General features: G+C 34.9%; 1 protein-coding gene and 1 pseudogene across 1 annotated transcript; both read right to left on the reverse strand.

Annotated features, from left to right (window-relative positions):
* Positions 1-200: 200 nt before the first annotated feature.
* LOC107696855 (uncharacterized protein C3orf14 homolog) lies at positions 201-3,358 on the reverse strand (annotated as a pseudogene).
* A 1,819-nt stretch (positions 3,359-5,177) lies between these two features.
* LOC107696811 (opioid growth factor receptor-like) lies at positions 5,178-8,280 on the reverse strand. Its single transcript, XM_016497314.1, has 6 exons — positions 8,002-8,280; positions 7,744-7,807; positions 6,529-6,607; positions 6,363-6,423; positions 6,090-6,250; positions 5,178-6,003 (listed from the first exon to the last, which is right to left on the reverse strand). Exons 1-6 carry the CDS (start codon positions 8,074-8,076, stop codon positions 5,715-5,717), a joined length of 729 nt encoding a protein of 242 aa, XP_016352800.1. The 5' UTR covers positions 8,077-8,280; the 3' UTR covers positions 5,178-5,714.
* Positions 8,281-20,661: the final 12,381 nt, after the last annotated feature.

Here is a 20,661-nt window from a genome sequence, read left to right on the forward strand (position 1 = left end):
TTCTGGTACGTAAATTTGGAGGGAAATATTGAGTATTGAAATAGGATGATGAATTTGTTTTTCCTGAAAACATGTTTATCATTTAACGAACTATATGGATAATCATTTTTTACTTGTAAAGGAAACAACTCATCTAAACTAACTTTAAATTGTAAAGTAACTTCAAAAATACCACTTAATTTGAAATCTAACTGCAATAACACTAATAAAGTAAAATGTGTGGTAAAAAAAAAGGATTATAATGGGCAAAAGATGCATATTTTTATTACTTCATTGCATGGTTTATTTCAAATCACAACTGATTCATTCATTTATATATTTTCTTATATATATATATATATATATATATATACAAAAGAAATGACAGTGGTGTAGTTACAGAAAATGTAGTCAGTATTGCCCCCATGTGGATGCACTTATGTAAGCAAATGCTAATATAATATTCAATGAACACATTTATTCTGTATTTGCATATACAATATTTAAATCAAATGTACAGTATACAACAAAAACAAAATAAATAAAAATAACAATTTGGGGCAAAAAATACTAAATTGTGTATTTACGGGTCATCTAGGTTTTGGTCGAGGGGGTTTACCCTTGCATTGTACAGGTGAGGAATCTTGTTGTCTAGTTTTCTGTCTCTATTGCCTAAGCAATCTCCCAGTTTCACTCACCGGCGGTTGTCCTTTCCCAAGCAAATACTGCTCCCATTCTGGTAGTTTCCGTTCAACTGAGGCCCAATAAAGAGTCTATGACAGGACAACAAAAGATCAACTTAGTTACAGGAGCAGATAAATGTTTACTTCTTTATTACATTCTTGTATCCTAAGCAGGTAAAACATTCCATGCTGGCATCTACAGCAGTTGTCTTGTCATATAAAAAAAACACGTTGTGCTATAACCGCCCCTTTTCAATTAATTATGATGGCTCCAATGGGCACACAGTTTCTCGGGGAAAGATGCTGTTGGCATCATCTACACATGCAAAAAAGCACTTCAAATGCAACATTTACTATAACCTGCTTTCAAAAATGAAACACTGCAAACAGTTTTATTTTATGAGACAGAAAATAAGGTTGTAAGCTGGTCTAATACCTCAAGGTTAATAATATCTGGATGAAGGAGCTGTCTGGTTTGAAGATTTTTTTCAGCATTCTGAAAATCCTACAAGAAATAAATACAAAATGTACAAAATACAAAAATGTCACTAAATGCATTTTAAACATATGCAATTAAAGCATTTAATCTAATTAGGCAAGAAGTTAGGCCATGAATTCTGAAACTGAAGAAAAAAAAAAAAAAGAATATGCATGTGCTGTAATTTATTAAAAAAAAAAGGGTATGCAAGACAGAAAAATTAACAAAATGGAACTGAACGGGATTTAAATGAAGTTGTTGATAATGTCATTAAGAAAAAACAAAAACAAAACACGTCACATTGTCATAACAACCGCCGCCACTATAATATCCGGGGTGCGGAAATGACCAGTAGACCGCTCGTGAACGAAAGATTAGGACAAGTGCGCCATCTACTGGTGGGAAGAGTTGATCGTTTGTTTGTTTGAATGAACATAGGCTAACTTTAGAGTGGTTTGGGTTCTTACATGTATTTATTATTATTAGTTGAATTAATGAATTATTAAATTTGAGTCATCTTAAATGATCCTTTTCCTTTATTTTGATGATATATCAGTTATAAATTTAATGCACACTAAACGCAATTACAGCTTCAAAGAATCGTTTAATTAATGAAGCACATTGGGGTAGGCCTAGTTAAAAACAGCTTTGCAATTCAGTGTTACAGCTCATCTTTACGTTGTGGTCTGTGTGCATAAAAATCAAGAAATTAAGCAGATTCACTGGAAATAAATCTGAGCTTTATAGAATCTAAGCAGAATCCATGCTGGTTCATAACACAAACACACAAATCCCTGTACAGAAAATGAGTAACAAACTTGTTTTTGTCCGTCTTTTGTTACTGCATACGTTATATTTTCAATGATTCAGCAGATACTTTATATCTACTGTAGGTTCTATACTAATGTTTACTGGTCTCACTATTTTATCAGTAGATGGACTATTGACTTTAACTGCATCAGTAATACACTAATGCTATTTTAGTGTTAAAGACTGATACAGTTCAGATGTTTATCACATTCACACTGATAATCACTGGTTTTAAATGATCCACCTACACCTACAGGAATGACATAATTTGGTGAAAAAATAGGGACTGAAAGTGAAACCTCAGAACTTGCTGTTCTGTTCGACCAGCCATCTAATCTGCAATTGATTGCAGATTCCTAACTGTCATCATGTGACAGTCCATTACACATTTCTTTCTGATTACCACTCCTATAGAGGAAATCATAAAATAAATGGGTTGCAAGACACATTAATGTATGACCAGAACAAAGCTGAAAGCCTTTTAACTTCATCTGAATCAGATTAAACCATGAAAGGCCCATTGACACTTTATAAATCAGCTTATTGAACTTGTAAAGGTAGGGAAACAGGTCAACAGATTCCACAAAAGTGAAATACCACACACACACGTCATGTTCATGTGCTGTAATTTATTAAAAAAAAAAGGGTATGCAAGACAGAAAAATTAACAAAATGGAACTGAACGGGATTTAAATGAAGTTGTTGATAATGTCATACAGATTTATTTATTTTTTTTAAGGTTTAACAGGATGTCACGTGTTAGGCCAAGCCAACTAATAAATCACAGAGTAAAAAATAAACATCACAAAAGTAAACAATCCATTAATACCTGCTCATGCTTTTTTAAATGTCACTTCCTGTGAGATGTTATTTTGTGACACAGGAAAAACGTGACTACCAGTTAAAAACTGTACTATAAAAGAGCTCTAAGGCAGTGATATATACACATATAACGTTAGAGTACACAGCAGAGAAACCTGAAGGATCTGAGCATTCCTCTCCTTCGCTGCTTGAGACATCAGACACTGCTGTTTCTTCTTAGCCTTCTGCTGTTCATAGTGTGCTTCCAAACTGCTGCAGCAGTAATGCTCTTTTCCCCAGTCTTCATGAGAATAATTACAGTCATTAAGCCGTGTAGTTTCAAAACAAGGAATGAATGATTAAAATTATGACTGTATGACTGAGAGTGGCGTTTTAATCGACACCTGCAGCTCTGTTCTCAAGAACAAACTGAACGGACTCACATATCTTCATGTTTCTGGCTGAGTTCAAACTCTTCGTGTGTATAAGAGGCCATTTGATGTAGTTTCAAAGACATGGAAAGAAAACTCAAACTCTGTTACCTGACTGAAACTTTATCAAAAGATCGCTACAACATGCATTAAAAAAATAAGAAAAAACAAAAACAAAAATCCATCTAATCTGCAATTGATTGCAGATTCCTAACTGTCATCATGTGACAGTCCGTTACACATTTCTTTCTGATTACCACTCCTATAGAGGAAATCATAAAATAAATGGGTTGCAAGACACATTAATGTATGACCAGAACAAAGCTGAAAGCCTTTTAACTTCATCTGAATCAGATTAAACCATGAAAGGCCCATTGACACTTTATAAATCAGCTTATTGAACTTGTAAAGGTAGGGAAACAGGTCAACAGATTCCACAAAAGTGAAATACCACACACACACGTCATGTTATACACTTTAGTGTCCTGAAAAGCAGTTAAAGCATTTTCTGCAATAAGAACAGTTTAGTTAAGCTAAACTAGCTAAAATCTGAGAAAAGCCACTTCAACTCCATAATGTCATTTAGATAATGCGGTCTCAAATAGAAACCACAGTCAAGTTCCTTCCTCTGCTTTGTGCTTACTCATAATCAGAGTTCACAATGTTTCATAAATTTAGAATGTGTCGGTTTAAAAACCATTTAAAGAGCCGTTTTGTTTCACCACATTTATGCATAAACACCTTTTAATAAAACAGCAGGTGTCAGTCGGTGTGCACTTTTGATAATTTCGGAATGGGGTTACATTCCCCTCTTCGGTCCAGGGGTTACGGAGCAGAAGTAACAAAGTTAAAAGTTGAGATTAAATAAGTTAACGATGAGAAATCTCCTTTTCCTCTATCCCAGTTCATGTCACTTTCACCACTGATATTTCTAATAAAGGTTCACACAAACCCCTCTATTTAACACCATAAAACAGAAGCATACCCAAATACCAGAAATATACTTAAGTGGTTTTATTAAGGCTTAAAATAAACCCAAAGTAATATACAGAAAATATACAAATATCAGGGCAATTAATCAACTTAAATAATCAAGGCGTCTGGAGAGAGCAAATGCCAAAATAACAAACAAAACAGTCTTTCTAAAAGTTATAACAACTTCCCTGGCAAAAGAAAACAAATTAAAGACAATAATCTTACCTCGCTCCCTGACTAAAGACAAACAGGTGAAAAATTTAGAAGGGGATAAACCCAAATAAATCGGCGCCCATCTCCCTGCACGGTTCGACAGAACTAGACTCACACAGAATCTTAACAGCAACGTCGTTGTAACCACACGTTAGGTTTACATTTCACAAGTTGCTTAACAGCAAATAAAACAACACCGTATCTGGGATAGCGGATAAGAGACTCGTCCGAAGCTGTGTCTCTCTGCTGTTTTATATCTGATGCACGCTGCCGCTAATTGCAATCAGCTGCGGATGATTTGGAGCGCTGCTTGGCAGAGAGAGAGAGAGAAAAAGAGAGAAAGGAGAGAAAAACATGTGACTATATCCCAACATACACAATTACGTCACGGGACGTAACAAATGAGAAAAGAAAACGTGTCACAGATCAACTCGTCATGTTAACAACTTTTAACAACTCATAGTAAAAAAGCCTCCCAGATACTTTAGCACAAATTAAGTGTTTATGAAGTCAAAGATCAGCTGTAGATCCGCAATCACAAGTCATAAAACAGTAAATTGCTCACTTCTCTATTCTAAAAAATGAACAACTGTAGACATTGAGTCAATGCCATTGCCATGTCTTCTATCAATGTTCAAATAAGTACAAATGAAGGCTATAGGTTAAAAAAGGCCTTTACAGGTATTTTGCCAAATTGGGAACAAAATAGCAGAAAGAAGCAGTTCTAGACAGAACTGGCACATTCTCTTTTTTGCTAAATGTTTTTGCTAGATCTTTTTACACATACAAAAGACTAGGAAATGGTGATTGTAAACTGTTTATTCCCACTGGACCACAAGTGTACACACTTTACAAAAGTGAAATATATTCGTGCAAGCATGTTTCTAATTTATTAAAAAATAAGCAACATACATTTAAAAAAAAAATCATACATAAAAATGTTAAAATGATTTAAACATTTACTGGAGCTAATTTTCATATAGTGCAGCCTTGATTCATCAACAGAAGTTTTCATTTAATTAATTAAAAAAATAAATAAATAAAGGAACAAATGCTGAAACCTCTATCCTCAGGAGCATCACAAGACATGCTTGGTGATGTAGCTGTTGTCATATTAACATCACCATCATCAATATTATCTTTTCATCTCACTTTTCTATGATTTTATTGTTTTCACATTTACATTTATGCATTTGGCAGACACTTTTGCCCAAAGTAACCTCCACTGTATTCAAGGCATACAGTATATTTTGACAGTTCACTATAATTACGTTTTTCCTTCATTTATTGTGTCCCTGCTGTCCACTCCCTTTGCTGCTTATTACATGTAGCATGACTGAATTTTTAACTTTTGCTATGTACCTCACCTGACAGAAACTTCTTGGGGCCCCAGACAAACTGTTCTTGGGGCTTGAAATGCTTAAAGGCAAATCTAACCAGCTCTCGTCTCTCTGACTTGTCCAAAACAGCAAACATAAAGTAATCTAGTACACTTTGTTTTAGACTTTGAAGGTGTCCCACCACAAGAGTTTCATGGAGGAAGAACTTGACCAGTGGGGCCTGGTAGTGCTTCAATCCTAGAGTCCCCAAACACTTCAGGATGCGTGTGATGCGAAGGTTATTGTGTGAATATCTGCAAAATCAAAGAAAAAAAAAACTCTAACCACTGGAAATGCCTAAAAGTACATGAAATTCAACAAAAAGGAAAAACATGACAACACAAATCTGTTCAGGTTCCTAAAGTGATCCTTCCAGTTAGGAGCCCGTTCCACCTCTCCTGTTGATTCATTGGCCAAATGTAAACCGTAGAAATCCAACATGAGCTTATATGATTTCACCAATTTACTCTTTGCTTGTTTATCTTTACGGAAAAGCTGAAAAAAAAATGGAGCAGATTAAATTAAGCATTCTCTATTTTTCAATATGCTGTAACCAGCTTCTGGTAAATAAAGTTGAAAAACCATCTAAGTGCATTTTTTTAATTGACCTTTATTTCCTTTTTGTGAGCACATGTGCTCTCCAATTCACCCCTGGCTCTTGTATTGGAAACAACCTGCAAAGTTTTAAAATGGTTAGTTGAATGATGACACTTACAACATACATAATAGTTAAAACAGTGTTAACTAGAACTCATGGATGAAGTTGAACAGGATCTAACCATTGAATGTAGGAGTGAACATCTTCCAGCCTCTCATATTCACCCCACCACTGCTGGTGAAATTCATCAATGTGAACATCTGCACAAACAAAGGTAATATGTTAAAGCCCTTCCTTGAATGACACTTCTAACAGGTAAATGAAAACCCTAAATAGTGTGATTTAACTACAAAATGAGGGCAATGCCGTATCGTCAGGTGAAGATTTTATTCGACCACAGTAGAATGCTAGGTTATAGAAGCGGCCCTTGAAAACAACAACAACAACATTAATAATAACACTACACAAACCCATTATCAAATATCTTCTCCAAATCAAGACTACTTAGTGAACTATATGAAATGAGTTTTGTGTAAATGATACTCTACACATAGTGTACACTGAAAGTGGCTAATTCTGAGTATAAATGGTACAAACTTACTTTATTACTAGATTACTTACTTTATCTTGTTCACCATCATCATCATCATCACTGATATTATTACCATCCAAGCCCTAAAATTAGAAACAAACACAATATGTAAGACTACAGCAGGCTCTGGCAACATTTAGGCATTTCCTTTTGTATTTTTTTAGATACTCATCTATGTGTTTTTCATATGCTTCAATGGAGTAATGGGAGTTTGGCATGTTAATTTGACAAAGGAGAGTGGGGTAAGCCATGTCAATGGGTAAGTATTCCAAGTCATGATTTCTGGTCCTCCGACTCTGGTCTTTTAGTGGTCCCCCCTACGCGTCTACGCTCTATGGGTGATCGGGCCTTTTCTTCCTGTGCTCCAAAACCCTGGAATTCTCTTCCCATTGAGATCAGACAGGCTAAATCTTTTATTGTTTTCAAATCTGCTCTTAAAACTAATTTTTCAGAATAGCTTTTAAGTGATTTTTCTGTGTTATATGTATGGTGTTTATTTTATTTATTGTTATTATTATTTCTATTACTATTATTATTATTTTATCTGTGTAAAGAGCTTTGAGATGTAGTTTTTAAAGGCGCTATAGAAAATAAAGTTTATTATTATTATTATTAAGATGTGTTACCCCATTAATATAAGAAACTGTACACACTTTTTGCTTTTTTTATGCTTATTTGAGTTACAAGTAATAAGTCGCATTAGGTTCGTTTCATTTCTCCTTACCTAGAAAAGGACAACTGCATTAAAATGTGGCACAGCTTTACCCCACTCTTTCTTATTTGAAGGAAACTCACTCACTCAACTATGTCGAAAGTCTTGCATGTGCCTTGCAGCATACATGTTCCTACGACTCCATTTGTGAAACACCTGTAAACACACACAGAAATCCCAAATGAGACTGTTGCTTGTGAAATCGTTTCATATTCATGGAAATAGAAAGCGGAAAGAATAGTAAATAGCATAATAACGTATAGCCTACCGTACTAAACAAGATAAAGTGAATAATCGTTTCATAGTACAGATCTGGGGAAAATAAATAAGGCATTGTAGTCTAAACATACCTTCTTTCTGGGGGTTTTATTTTCGTATTTATGCTCCCATGTGGAGTCATACTCGCACTCATCATCTGACTCCATGTTAATCTGACGAGTGTATCTCAGACCCCGTTAAATAAGAACAAGCCGATCAAAGTAGTCAAAGTACAAAAAAACCTTGACAGAGCACAGAACAAACCCCTTATTATAACCTTTCTAAAGCACATCAAGCGAGTATAACTAATTGAACCGGAATAACTAGTAGAACAACGCATGCTCAGCCCTTCCCCTGTCAAGAAAGTTGAATCTCATGGTAAACCGAAAGCATTTCTTGTACAAAAAACAAACAAACAAAAAAACAGGGCTCGAGTTGATTCAAGGGTTGCCAGGTCTTGTTTAAACGCCCGCCAAAAGTTTAAATCCAAAAGAAGATGAGTCTAAGTAACAGTTTATTTTCTAGGTTCTGCACAACTAATATTTATTTAGTAATTTACAATTAATATGTTAGTGCAGTGTTCTAGGCACTGAATTGTTAACTTGTGCACTTCCTGCTGTGTAGTGATTTAAATAGTGCGCATGGCTTTTGTTGCTTTCTGAGCATTCTGAGTACATAGAGTGTGAGAGTTTTTAGCATCTCGAGTGCTGGACCTTTATCATTTTAGCACACTCACTTTCAGTGTTGGGGGTAACGCATTACAAGTAACGCGAGTTACGTAATCAGATTACTTTTTCAAGTAACTAGTAAAGTAACGCATTACTTTTTAATTTACAAGAGAATATCTGAGTTACTTTTTCAAATAAGTAACGCAAGTTACTTTTTTTTCCAATTTATTGATTGACAGCTCTCCTGTCCCCATGTTGAGAGAAACGCAATATTGTAATGCATTACTTTTAAAAGTAACTTTCCCCAACACTGCTCACTTTTGGTTTTGGGATCTTTGTTTTGTCCTGGGTGATGATAGCTTGGGTCTTGGGGGATAAGGTGTCTTATAGTCTTGTAGCCTACTGAGACTGAATGGAAATGAAACTGAACAAATGATGAAACTGAAGCAACACTCTCTGGAATCTACTTTCAGGGCACTTCAGTCAAAGTGTTTGACAATTTGAGATTAAATACATTAGCTTTTGGGCAAATCTTTCAAGTCAATAATAAGGTACACCCCAAACATAATTACAAATCTCAGAGAAGGCTGTTTAATAAACACTGATTTATTCAATGACTAAATATTAGCACCTGACAATATCATGTTTATAGTGGCCCCTAGTGGATATAACCAATTGGGTTTGTAATTTTAATTGTGTACTTATAGTTTTAGGAAATGTGTCTAAGAATTAAAGATAATTAGTCAAACAGACAATCATAAAAATATGTGTATTTACTATGAAAAAAAAAGTATTTTAATGATTGTTTACAGAAAAACGTAATTGGTTGGTCCCTGCAGTATCTCTATCCACATGTTGCATAGAACCATTGCAGGAGTGAGCCTCTGCTCAAATATATTAAATGGTCTTCAGTAAATATCGTAATCATTAAATTAATAATCTAAAGTAGTAATAAATCAATCCAGAACTTACAGAATTAAATTGAAAATGCGTATTAATTTCCAATCCATGTAGAGCTGTACTCCCAAAAATTAAAATGTACTGAAATTCAGAGAAACTGCTGTTAGTGTAATTAAAAAAAATATATTATAGTTATAATATGAACTATATTATTAACTATATTAACTATAGACCATTTTTCAGTATCAATTATTATTATATACACAAAATTTCAATGATGTATTAGTTAGACAGATAATTTAATAGGCTAAATAATGTTATTCTTTTTAGACTTAAATAGAGGCAAAGATTATCTGAAAAGTTATTTTTGGGGAAAATGTATTCTACTACTACTAATTAAAATAGGCATGACTAGTCATAATTAATTATGTAATTATTGTGGTTTTGTCATAAAAAATTGTAATGTCTTACTGTCATTCACGTTCATGAACAGAAAAGGAATCAATTCTTAAATTCAGAATTTTGTCCGACCCTGTTATGACATATTGATTTCAAATTGATGTTTCAGACATCAGAACTTTTTTGTGGCTGATGTCATGATTGGGCATTATACATATTGTTGCAATAGCGTGATATGAACAGCAGATGGCTCTGTGTCATAAACCTTTTCTCAAAGCAGTAACTGCCTAAGAGCTAATATCCCTATGGTTCATCATTCTCTATTCAAATACTGTACCTGCTGCTAATACACTTCTCAAATGTCACATTTGGAATCAGATAAAACGTCATTTATTTAAATCCATTTCACACCAGGATTAAATTTGAATGAAATATTAGCTCAGTTTACGAATGCTAGTTAGTTAATCAAGTCTGTCACATTTGACACGCTGTAGACTGACAACCTAGAGCATCAGAACATGAGCCACTGCCATCATATTAAAAGTAAGTGAAGTCACTTAATCTAATTACTGTACACATAGTCATTTAAGATAATCTGGTTCCATAAGCAAAGTAAATATGTTGTGTTAGTATATGACTCCCTGCTCTTTGTTTTTCATTATGATTGGATGGCTAATATTTGTCTTTATGTCTACCTTTCCATAAGATTAAGTCGTTTGTTTTTCAATTTTCTGTTCTCAAAACATTCCCATTTCTCAGCACGTCATCGACTCACGTGTTCTGGATGAAGCTCAGTTTACGAATGCTAGTTAGTTAATCAAGTCTGTCACCCCAAAAGAGGTTGTGTTAATATTTAAAAAAAAGCTGTTTTCAATATAATTTGAAGTAGGCTTGCTACAAAAAGTGCTAGACCAAAATATAACACAGTTCGTACTAAGGTATGCAGCATTTCATAACAAGTCACATTTTCTGCAGGCAAAAGCCATCTTTTATATATCAGACATATACACTGCACACAGTATGCGTACTACCTGCCATACGTAATTTCTGTAGTCATGTCCACATATGCAGAAGCATTTTCCCTTTGAGTTTATAATGTGTAGTAGTGGATTATTCTTGACAGCTTTATGTAACAGCATGTCCTTTGTGGGTGTGTTAATAATTAATTTGCTTGATTTTCTTTGTTCAGGGTTTTTTGAACAGCAATATCTTCAGAGACGTCCATACAGCAGAGCATTTTCAATGTTTTTCCCTGTATAAAACCAGAGAAACTTGAATGCAGGTTCAACCTTAATGCAGTGTTATTGTTTTCCAGCTCCAAAAAAAATCTTTAGCTCTTAAATTTTGCATGAGGTAGTATGTTACACTGCCGGACAATGAGATTCCAGAACGCTATAAGTAAAAACGTGCACTCGCTGGGAAAAACACTGTGTTTTCCACTTATGTTAGCATATTAATTAAAAATAATGGGTAATAAAATATTCAATTAGACATCAAAACAACATTACCATTTTTATAAACCTTTTCCAAGATGTTTTACAGGCTTAATCACACATGCTGAATTGGAAATAATTATTACAGCACAGGAGTGATGTCTTACAAGTTTGTTATTTAAAAGCTAAGCACATCAACAGCTGCCCTAAACACCAGGTACCAGGGCCAACGGCTTTAGTGTTAAGAAAGCAGTTTAACTGCATTAAATTGATCAATAATGTAAGATACTGTTTAAAATGTTGAAACATTCAGCTCTAGTCGTTTAACAGGGATATTGAGTTCACTAAAGGAAACCATCAGACCTCTTCTGCTTTTATCTAACCTGACCATGTACTGTATTGCTTCATCTCATGACGTATTTGATTCTATGCACAGCCCGAGCAAAAGCAATAAGATCATAAGACAGGGCTTAGTAGCAGGACCTGTACAACTATTCAGCCAATCAGCTCTTTTCACCGACAGAGCTGACATATTAGTGACCTTTTTATATTTTATATATTTGTACAATTATTATATATATATATATAATGCATGTGAGGGGGACCTTGAAATATTGTGTTGGAGCGGGTGTCTTCAAGTCAAAAGAGAATCATTGGTCTAGTTATAGTAATAATATAATACTTCAGCATTCCAGACCCAGAAATGAGAAAATGGTCCATAGTAACACAAAGTGAAATGGGGGAGCTTAACAAACCATAACCTTTCTGAATGTCATTTACTTTAAAGTAATTTTCACACAAAGCTAATAGTTACTCCTTTGCTTTTGACCATATGAGTTTTTTTTTAATACCAGTGGTTTCAGCCTTGTAATTTTTGTGGTATCTGGCCTATCTACACCTAATTACACACCCTGACATAGACAGCAAGCACGTTTCCTTGTGATATGAGACATTTAGAGGTGATTGGAAAGTTCAGTCATGATTTGTTATGATAGGACCTTCAGAAGACCCCTAAGGCTTTATCTTTTCATAGACCACTTAATACTGTAATTGCACATCACATTTTCCACTTATAAAAGTCTATTTCAAAACTTGTCCATCTGGCAGAATTTGAATGGGAACAGATAAAGACAGCCTACCGAGATAAAATTTGTTAAAACCCTAGGCATTCGGTCCAAAAGATAACAAGCGCATCTTGAGAGGATTTATTTTTTTATCTTAGCAAAATAAACTAAAAGGACAGAATAGAGGAGAATAACTACAAAAGTTCTTCCAGGGTAGAAATATGAACAGAGAATTATTCATGACCTCAGTCCATAAAAACTTGTAAAAGAATGATGCTACAATTTGTCAGCACACTTGATCTTCAAGAGAGGAGGGTCGAGTCCGATCCTTTGCAGCGACTCGTCTCTAAATAATTCAACATGCTGTGGTCCAGCTTCACGCCGTTTATCTCTGCTCGACTGACAACCATCAAACTTGTCACTCGCTTATGTTTCGTTGCATTGAAGGGCTCTATTGATTATGCCTGAAGATTCACGTTCTCTGAATGACTAAACAACAAATAAAACTATCTCTGGCCTCCAACAGCTAACTGTTTACTTAGCTGCAATGGCTCTAATAAGAAAAAGTCTCAGTTTATTTGCTTGGCAATGTAGTTTAAATAAAAAGCAGTGTAAACGCTAAAACAAAGTATCTTTGCAGTATTCGACAACACATGATCACTCTTCTATTGTCTCATTAAAAACTCAATAGAGAAAAGTTTGGTGCTTTTTAGGTTGCAGTTTTTATGGTTGGCGAATTAGCATAGATTTTTCATGCCATTTACAAGCTCTCATATCTAAGAAAGCTGGTTCAAATTAGCATAAAATGCATTTGTTCTGCTCAAAGGGGTAAAAGAAAATTGTGCACTGAGTTGCCAGGGAAACCAGTAAATGTTTGCAAATGAGGAAAATCACTGGGCAGAATGAAATATATTAGAAATGTATTAGAAACTGGAATACTAACAAAGTGAGTTAAGTCTATAGTGTCATACCTGCTTTACACTCTCATTTCATTCAAATTATTTCATGTTGCGTATTTTGAATACCCGCTGAACATATGCATTGGGTTCCTATGCTCATGAAAAAAATGGAAAGAAATGTGATTTCTAGGCCTGAAAATTTTCTACAGTGAATATTTCTATGAAAGCATTTATTTGAAAATCCTAATCCATTCATCACAACTGGAAAGGTCATCGCAAAGTAATGGAAATATTATATAAATATGAAACCGTGTAATATTATAATATCTGCCTAACCTTTCATCTTCATATGACATTCCTAGCAGTCCTGTAAGCCTTCATTGATGATCATACATAGTTATTTTAGTTTGTCAGTTATTAGAGAATTCCTGTTGGGCAGGGAGACTACAGGAGTTATGGGTACCCCACTGAAATGATGGGAAATGATAAATAGTACTGTGTTGAACTAGTTTAAGTGGTACTGCTTACTATTGTTCATCTGTTAGAGATGAACTTCACAAAGAGAGTCAGGGGAACAGCATGAACAGCAATATCCATCAGCAGTTAAGGACAAACTACCTCTATATGCCAGCTCAAAGGCCTCCAGAGTAGTTATTTTTTCAGTTGGCAACATTTCCATATTTGCTGGGCTTTACCATTTATTTTTCAATGTTTTGTCCTATTCTTAAGGACAAACATATGGAAAACATAATGATATACATTATATTATTATTATATAACTATTTATTTCCCGAGGATAGGATTTCTTCGTTTTTTCCCCTCTGTGCATTAAATACTTTCATGTTGAAGGATCTAATGATTCTTTGTAGAAACCTGTGTGTGTTGCTTCAACACAGCAACCATACATTTGTGTTGTTTTATTTTCATTCTTTTAAATTAAATTAATTAATACACCAATTATTATTATTTTTTTATTTTTTTTCCCATTGTTGTTTGTTCTTATGATTGTGTGATTTCACGTGATATTTGTCTTCAAAAGTAAGTGATAAGAGATTGTCTTCATTTCAAGGTTTTTTAACATCACAGTCACATCACATCACATATTGTGAAGCAGTAATTTTCTATTGCTTTTGCTTTGGTATAATAACACTTCTTGGATTTGTGCTGGTCTTTGAAACATACGTAACTAAGATTATTTAGTAAAATCTGCTCTCTTTTTTGAATCATTACTTAATCATTCTTCCCTGGCTTCCTCAGTCAACCTCAGATGACTGTTAATACAGTTTTGGGTACCAGACAAGACTTGCTGTTAATTGGTGTTTCAGACAAAACCCTGCTGACTGCTTTTAGATACCAGACAAAAAATCTTCTGGTGGGATCCGGCATCCAGGGTTGGATCTAATATTCCTGCCATTGAGATTCGATCTAACAACATTCACTGGCTGAAAAACAAAACAAAAAAAAGATGCAGTTCTTGAAACTCCATGGGGTACTTTAAGTTGTCACAATGCAAACTGCCATTAAACACCCTATGGGCCTTTCAAATTTTAAAGCATAAAACAATTGTGAAACCCTTATGACTATTGTTCCTTTTGACAACTAGCCCCAGTCTCGGCTTCAAACCTTTCCACCATAGGCGGAGGGTGAACCAACTCCAGGGTAAGGCTAAAAGCAGCCAAATGTAGGCTATTAAACATCATAAACCCGTCTTTTTAAGCAAGAACCAGACATGGGTGTCATGTAGGCTAAAAAAATGTTTAATGGGACTGAATTTGTATTTAACGTGATTACAATTGAATAAAAACGTTAGAAATTGATAATTATATAACGTTTCTTTTCCACAGTTATTCAAACAGCGAATAAATGAAGAAAGTGACATTATCACTAACATTGATCTATGCGAGTTTAAGCACTCTCAAAAAAACAAAACTATCGTTATAATCACTGAAGCTGTATACACTGTGAAATGAATCTCTTACTTACATTGTACGTATATCTGCTCTTTGTTGTTTATGATGAGAGAATTTGCAAGAGTCCGGAATTCAGTCAGCGAACGCACGCGCTCTCAACAAAACTGATATGTTTAAACGATGACTCATCTGAATGCCTCTGATTGGCCATTGCATTCCTAAGCTCAACAGAATTGTGTGTGATTGGTTAAAATGCGCAACACTGTAAAAACGCCTAAAATGAAATACGGTGCAACATGAGCAGATCTTAATTTAATGCCGCAATCGACACTGTCTATTCATATTCCCTTTGTTAGCAACAGACGTAATAGATTTATTTCAAATTTATCTGTGCAGGGGCATTTTTGTCCAATTTGGTGCCATTTTGGCCCAAGTCCCCAGCCTTACACACGCTCCGCCTATGCTTTCCACCTTATTTTTCCCATAAGGACACGCACATTTTTATAATTTATTTGTGAGGCTTCCGGTCTAATCAGCTTCCAGCTATTTGTAGCTGTACAGAGCTTGTTTTGCTGTTTGATATTGGAAACTGGCTTTTCTTACCATATTATTTTAAAGTATTATCTTAATTATGAACACACTGGTTTGTAGTGCAAACAGTTTTACCGTTTACTGCACTTCGATTATTCTCGTAATTTCCCTAAAGCGGCTAATGAACCGGAAGTCTCACACATCACCAGAAAACAGCTTACTTCCGTATTGAAAAATAAGGTGGATAATGCAACTGTACAATGAATTATGTGAACAATTCCAGAATATTTATCAAATTGTCTTTCTTCAAATTCCTTCCTTCAAAACATTTTTGATACTCTACAATTTGTGGGCCAAATCTGTTGTGTTCAGACAACTCTTATGAGGCATGTTATGTTTTTGTAACTTCTGATGTAATATTTAAATATAACCAGAAAAGACGTTACGCAGAGAGCACTGAAACGGTTTAGCAGGTTTCAATGGTTTGTTTGAATGCACCCCAGAAGAGGTCGGTTTTGGCTGGTGCAGGCTGCTTTGCTGTTGGAAGATCTCTCCTGGGTAAGTGCGCTGTACGGTAATCTCGCTCTGATGGCAGGGAAATGCGATCTTTGAACAAAGAGCTTCTGCAGCAGAGAAAAACCTCCCTTATGGTTGAGATGTGATTAAAGTTTCTCTCTCAGATCTCTGTGTGTCTATCGAGGGGAAATGCGTTTGCTCAAAGAGAGAACCGGGAGGTTCTTGGATTTGATGGGTGGGTGGGTGGAATGGGGAGCTAATAGTGAAAAGAAAAGAGTAACTCACTAAAAAATTCCTATCGGGCTCATGACAGCTACTGTAAGTGACTGTAACCAAAAATACTGATGGTACACGCAACGTGCAAACTGATGACTTTATGGGACAATAGTCATATTTTTGTATATGAATACTGACATTTACTTGCAGTGCAGGAAGACAAATTCAAAAGGTAAGTGATAAAAATGCAGTCTTTCAATTGCTGAATATATTTGTGCACAAACACACTCACAAGGCTTTTCTCTCATCTCTCTTGGCTTTCTCTCAAGACTGGTCTGGCTGTGGTTTAATGAGGTGTAATAGAACTCATTCTCAGTATACAGAGATTCTCTCAGTTGGAGGCCAATAGTTGGCCACGTCTCCTTTGCTGTTTTCTTCTCGCGTCAGACATATGTTGTAAGCCTGGGTGCCGATTTAGATATTTGCCTTCTCACCCTTTGAATTTGAAATTCAATTCATTTTAATCTTGTTTGGACTTTCCTTTCTCTGAAGATTTGCATGTGAAAAAAACTGAAATGGATATATCTCCTTAATATTGGTTCTATAGAAGAGTTCAGAGAGATTTCAAGGCTATACGTGTAATTTATGATACATTATAGCGGCACTTAGCAGAATGGCAAAAATAATGTTGTTTCCGAACTGTTTTTGTGAACATTCCTCATTCCAAGCCCATGGTGCATTCACAGTGTTTTTAAAGTGGCACAAAGATGGCATAAATTAATTTTTTAAAAGATTCTCAATCACAGGAAACAGTGTATGAAATGTTCAAAACACTCAGAAGAAACAAGCAACAAAAACATACAGAATACATGGTAATGACTCAAGTCATTTTTTTACAGTATAAAGCTCTTTAAACAATGCAAGCTTAAAATACAACTTTACAGTAAAAATGCTGATAATGAATTGAAATCGTGTATATTATAGAGTCTACATAGGCCTATATAGATTGTTACACCAGTAGGTCGCAGCAAATGAGTGAGTCATAGATTGATTCATTCAACAGATTAATTCAAAATGCAGATTTATTCAGGAATGAAAGGAGTGACTGTGAGTCGTTGATCATTAAGTCAACCAATTTGCATTATACAAACTTTAATTTGTATATACACTAACTGTAACGAATCATCCACTGAAGGCGAGCGTAAGTGAGAACCCAAGTGCAGTTTATTTACAGTGTGATCCAAACATCCAAACAATAATCCGTGACTTGACATGAACAGACTTGACTTGACTAGGCATGAACAGACTTGACAAGGCATGAACAGACTAGACTGACCGACAGCGGGTTACAACATCAAATACACGACAAGGGCACAATGGGAACATGATGGCTAGTTATAGCAGACAAGGAGGGTCACATGACATGAACAAACCAATGGGAAACAAGACACATGACTAAGACAACCAATAAGAACATGACACAATGAACAGAGGAACCAATAGCATGAAGACATGAGGGCAAGGGAAGCATGACACAAACAGCATGAAACAATACAAAATAAAAGACATGAAAACATGAACATTAAACAAAACCCAAACACAAAACCCCATATTACACTAACCCAGTGAACTTGACTAACATGGACCATAGGAAGTCTTCAAAACCTTACCAGTTTTAATATAATATAGTGTAAAAGAGTCAATAGGTCAATATAAAACCCAGTTTTAGATTAGTTGAAATAAGAAAAGGGATAGTTCACCCAAAAATGAAAATTGTCACTTACCCTCTAAAACTGTATTTTTTACCATTGACTTCCATTATGGAGAAAAACAATCTTTTGGGTTCCATAGAAGATAGAAAGTCATACAGTCATACATGCAGGTGAATAAATGATAGATAAATAATAAATGACATAAACAAAATTTTAACTCTCCCCTTAATAGAAAGCAGCTGGACTTGTGAACTTATGCTAATTCAATGCATTCTGTGTTGATCTACAATTAAAAAAATGAAATAATAGTCAATTTAAAGAAACAGAAATTGGAGGTTTGTTTCAATAGAAAATCTGAAGTTTACAACTTGATTGAATGCCTGCCCTGAAACCAGATTTACTACACAGTATCTACATGAATACAGTAGACTGAATTGTACGCTACAAACGTTCAGTGTCCTTTTAATCATGGCTGTATTGTTACATAAAGAGAAGCATGGAGTGTAATAAGCATGCTATGTATAATTACTGTAAATGCCAGCCTTGCTCAGAATGCTTGTATAACAAAAAGGTTAGGGCAGGCTGCTCAGAACCATATTTGTCACACAGCAGGTAACCGTTAGAGATTTCAGAGACATTAAGAGCTTCAATCTTGACGTTCAAGACATTTTAGCTGGGATGAGTGTAGAAGAAAATCTCTTTTATTCCATTACTTCTCCTCTTTCTGTGTTTGCAACCAGCATTTACCTTAATGGCATTATGAGATCATAATAATGGTGCAACTCCCACAATAATTTGAAAAGTTGAAGCCCACGAGATTGTCATCAAAACCATTTTGTGACAGAGGGGCCGCCCGCCTCCAGTCACTATGACCCTCTCTCTCCTGTTTCCGGCCCACGTCCAGCCTCACTACAGGAACATGAAGGCAATTGAAAATAGAACACGCAGCATGTGATGAGGCACATCCAGCGCTTATTGCACCCTTTTACCACTACTGCTGTATAAATCCAGCATTGTATGTCTTATTTTGCTGAACATCCTCCAAAGTACATGCAAGAGTTGTCCTCAAGTGCAAGCTGACTTTTAACTATTGATGCTGTGGCTTAAAGGGATAATTTGCCCAAAAATGAAAACTGCATCATGATTTCCTCACCCTCATGTCATTCCAAACCTGTATGGAACACAAAAGCAGATATTTTAAAGAATTTATCCAAACAGTTGAAGAAAGAAATCCATACAGGTATGGAATGACATGAGGGTGAGTAAATGATGACAGAATTTTTAGTTTTCGATGAACGATTGTTTTAAGATGCCAGGGTTTGGCTGTTAGTATGGTCCATTTAGCCCTTTCTGGTAGACGTTGTAACTATATGATCTGGGCCAATAAAATCATATTTCTCTATTGATGGCCATTTAATAGTAGCTTGCAAGCAACATATTAATCACTAATATTATAGGCTTAATGATAAATAAATGTATTCATGATAAAGAAAAGGAATACCAATTTAAAATCTAGTTTAAAACACATTCTTGGAAAGTATTAAAGCAATAAGCCCCAAGAAGCCGTGGTTTACAGTGAATTTATAACAGCTGGGGCGTTGTTTATGGAATTACATCTCTGCCGCAATTCTGCCCGCGAAAGATCATATTTTGAGCGTGCAAAATTGTGTTTTGCACGCAGAATTGTGGCAGAGATCTAAGCCGATAGTTGTTAGGCCTAAAACCCCCCCACTTAGCTGTTATAAATTCACTGTAAACCACGCCTTCACAGGGGTTATTGCTTTTATAAAACGGTTATTCCATATATGTGGTAAGGTTTCACAGAATAAAACAGAGCAAATAAAGTTTAATGATATAAATAAAAACAGTATTCTTCCACCAAACAATGTAGTTCCTCAGAAACAGTTGTAGTTCCAACCATAGATATGTATATATCTATGGTTCCAACAAAGTGGTTGCCGAGCAACACACAGACGTAAACAAAGGTGTATGTTTGTAGTATAATTTACAACAGCTTCGAACGCGGCTCACCCAATCAGAATCAAGGACCGGAACTATCCGTTTTATAATGTTTATTATGGTTTTGAAAAAAATGTTATAGCATTTATATATTTGTATGGCATTTAAAGATTTTTTTCAGCATGTTTTTGCATTATTTTGTTGGTGCCTGATTGGTTTTTCAAATATTAATAAGCAGTTTTGTTAATTATTAGAAATAATAATAAAAGATAATGCCAAACTACGTATTCTTTTTTAAAATTAATGGTTTAGTGATGCTTTTTTCTTTATTATGATAGCTAACATTAACTTTATTTTTGACTTTAAAAAATTAACTGAAAAAATATAATGGTTTGAGGAAATGCATAAACTAATGAACAAATAAACTGTATACTTTGAATGCGATATAAATCTCTTTGAATAAAAGCTTCTCTTAAATGTGTTAATTCAGAAAATAAAAATATAACTGAGAATATGTGTATTCAAGTCTTTCTCTGTATAAACTG

This window comes from Sinocyclocheilus anshuiensis, unplaced genomic scaffold, assembly GCF_001515605.1.
Source record: "Sinocyclocheilus anshuiensis isolate Anshui unplaced genomic scaffold, SAMN03320099.WGS_v1.1 scaffold710, whole genome shotgun sequence".
Lineage (NCBI taxonomy): Eukaryota > Metazoa > Chordata > Actinopteri > Cypriniformes > Cyprinidae > Sinocyclocheilus > Sinocyclocheilus anshuiensis.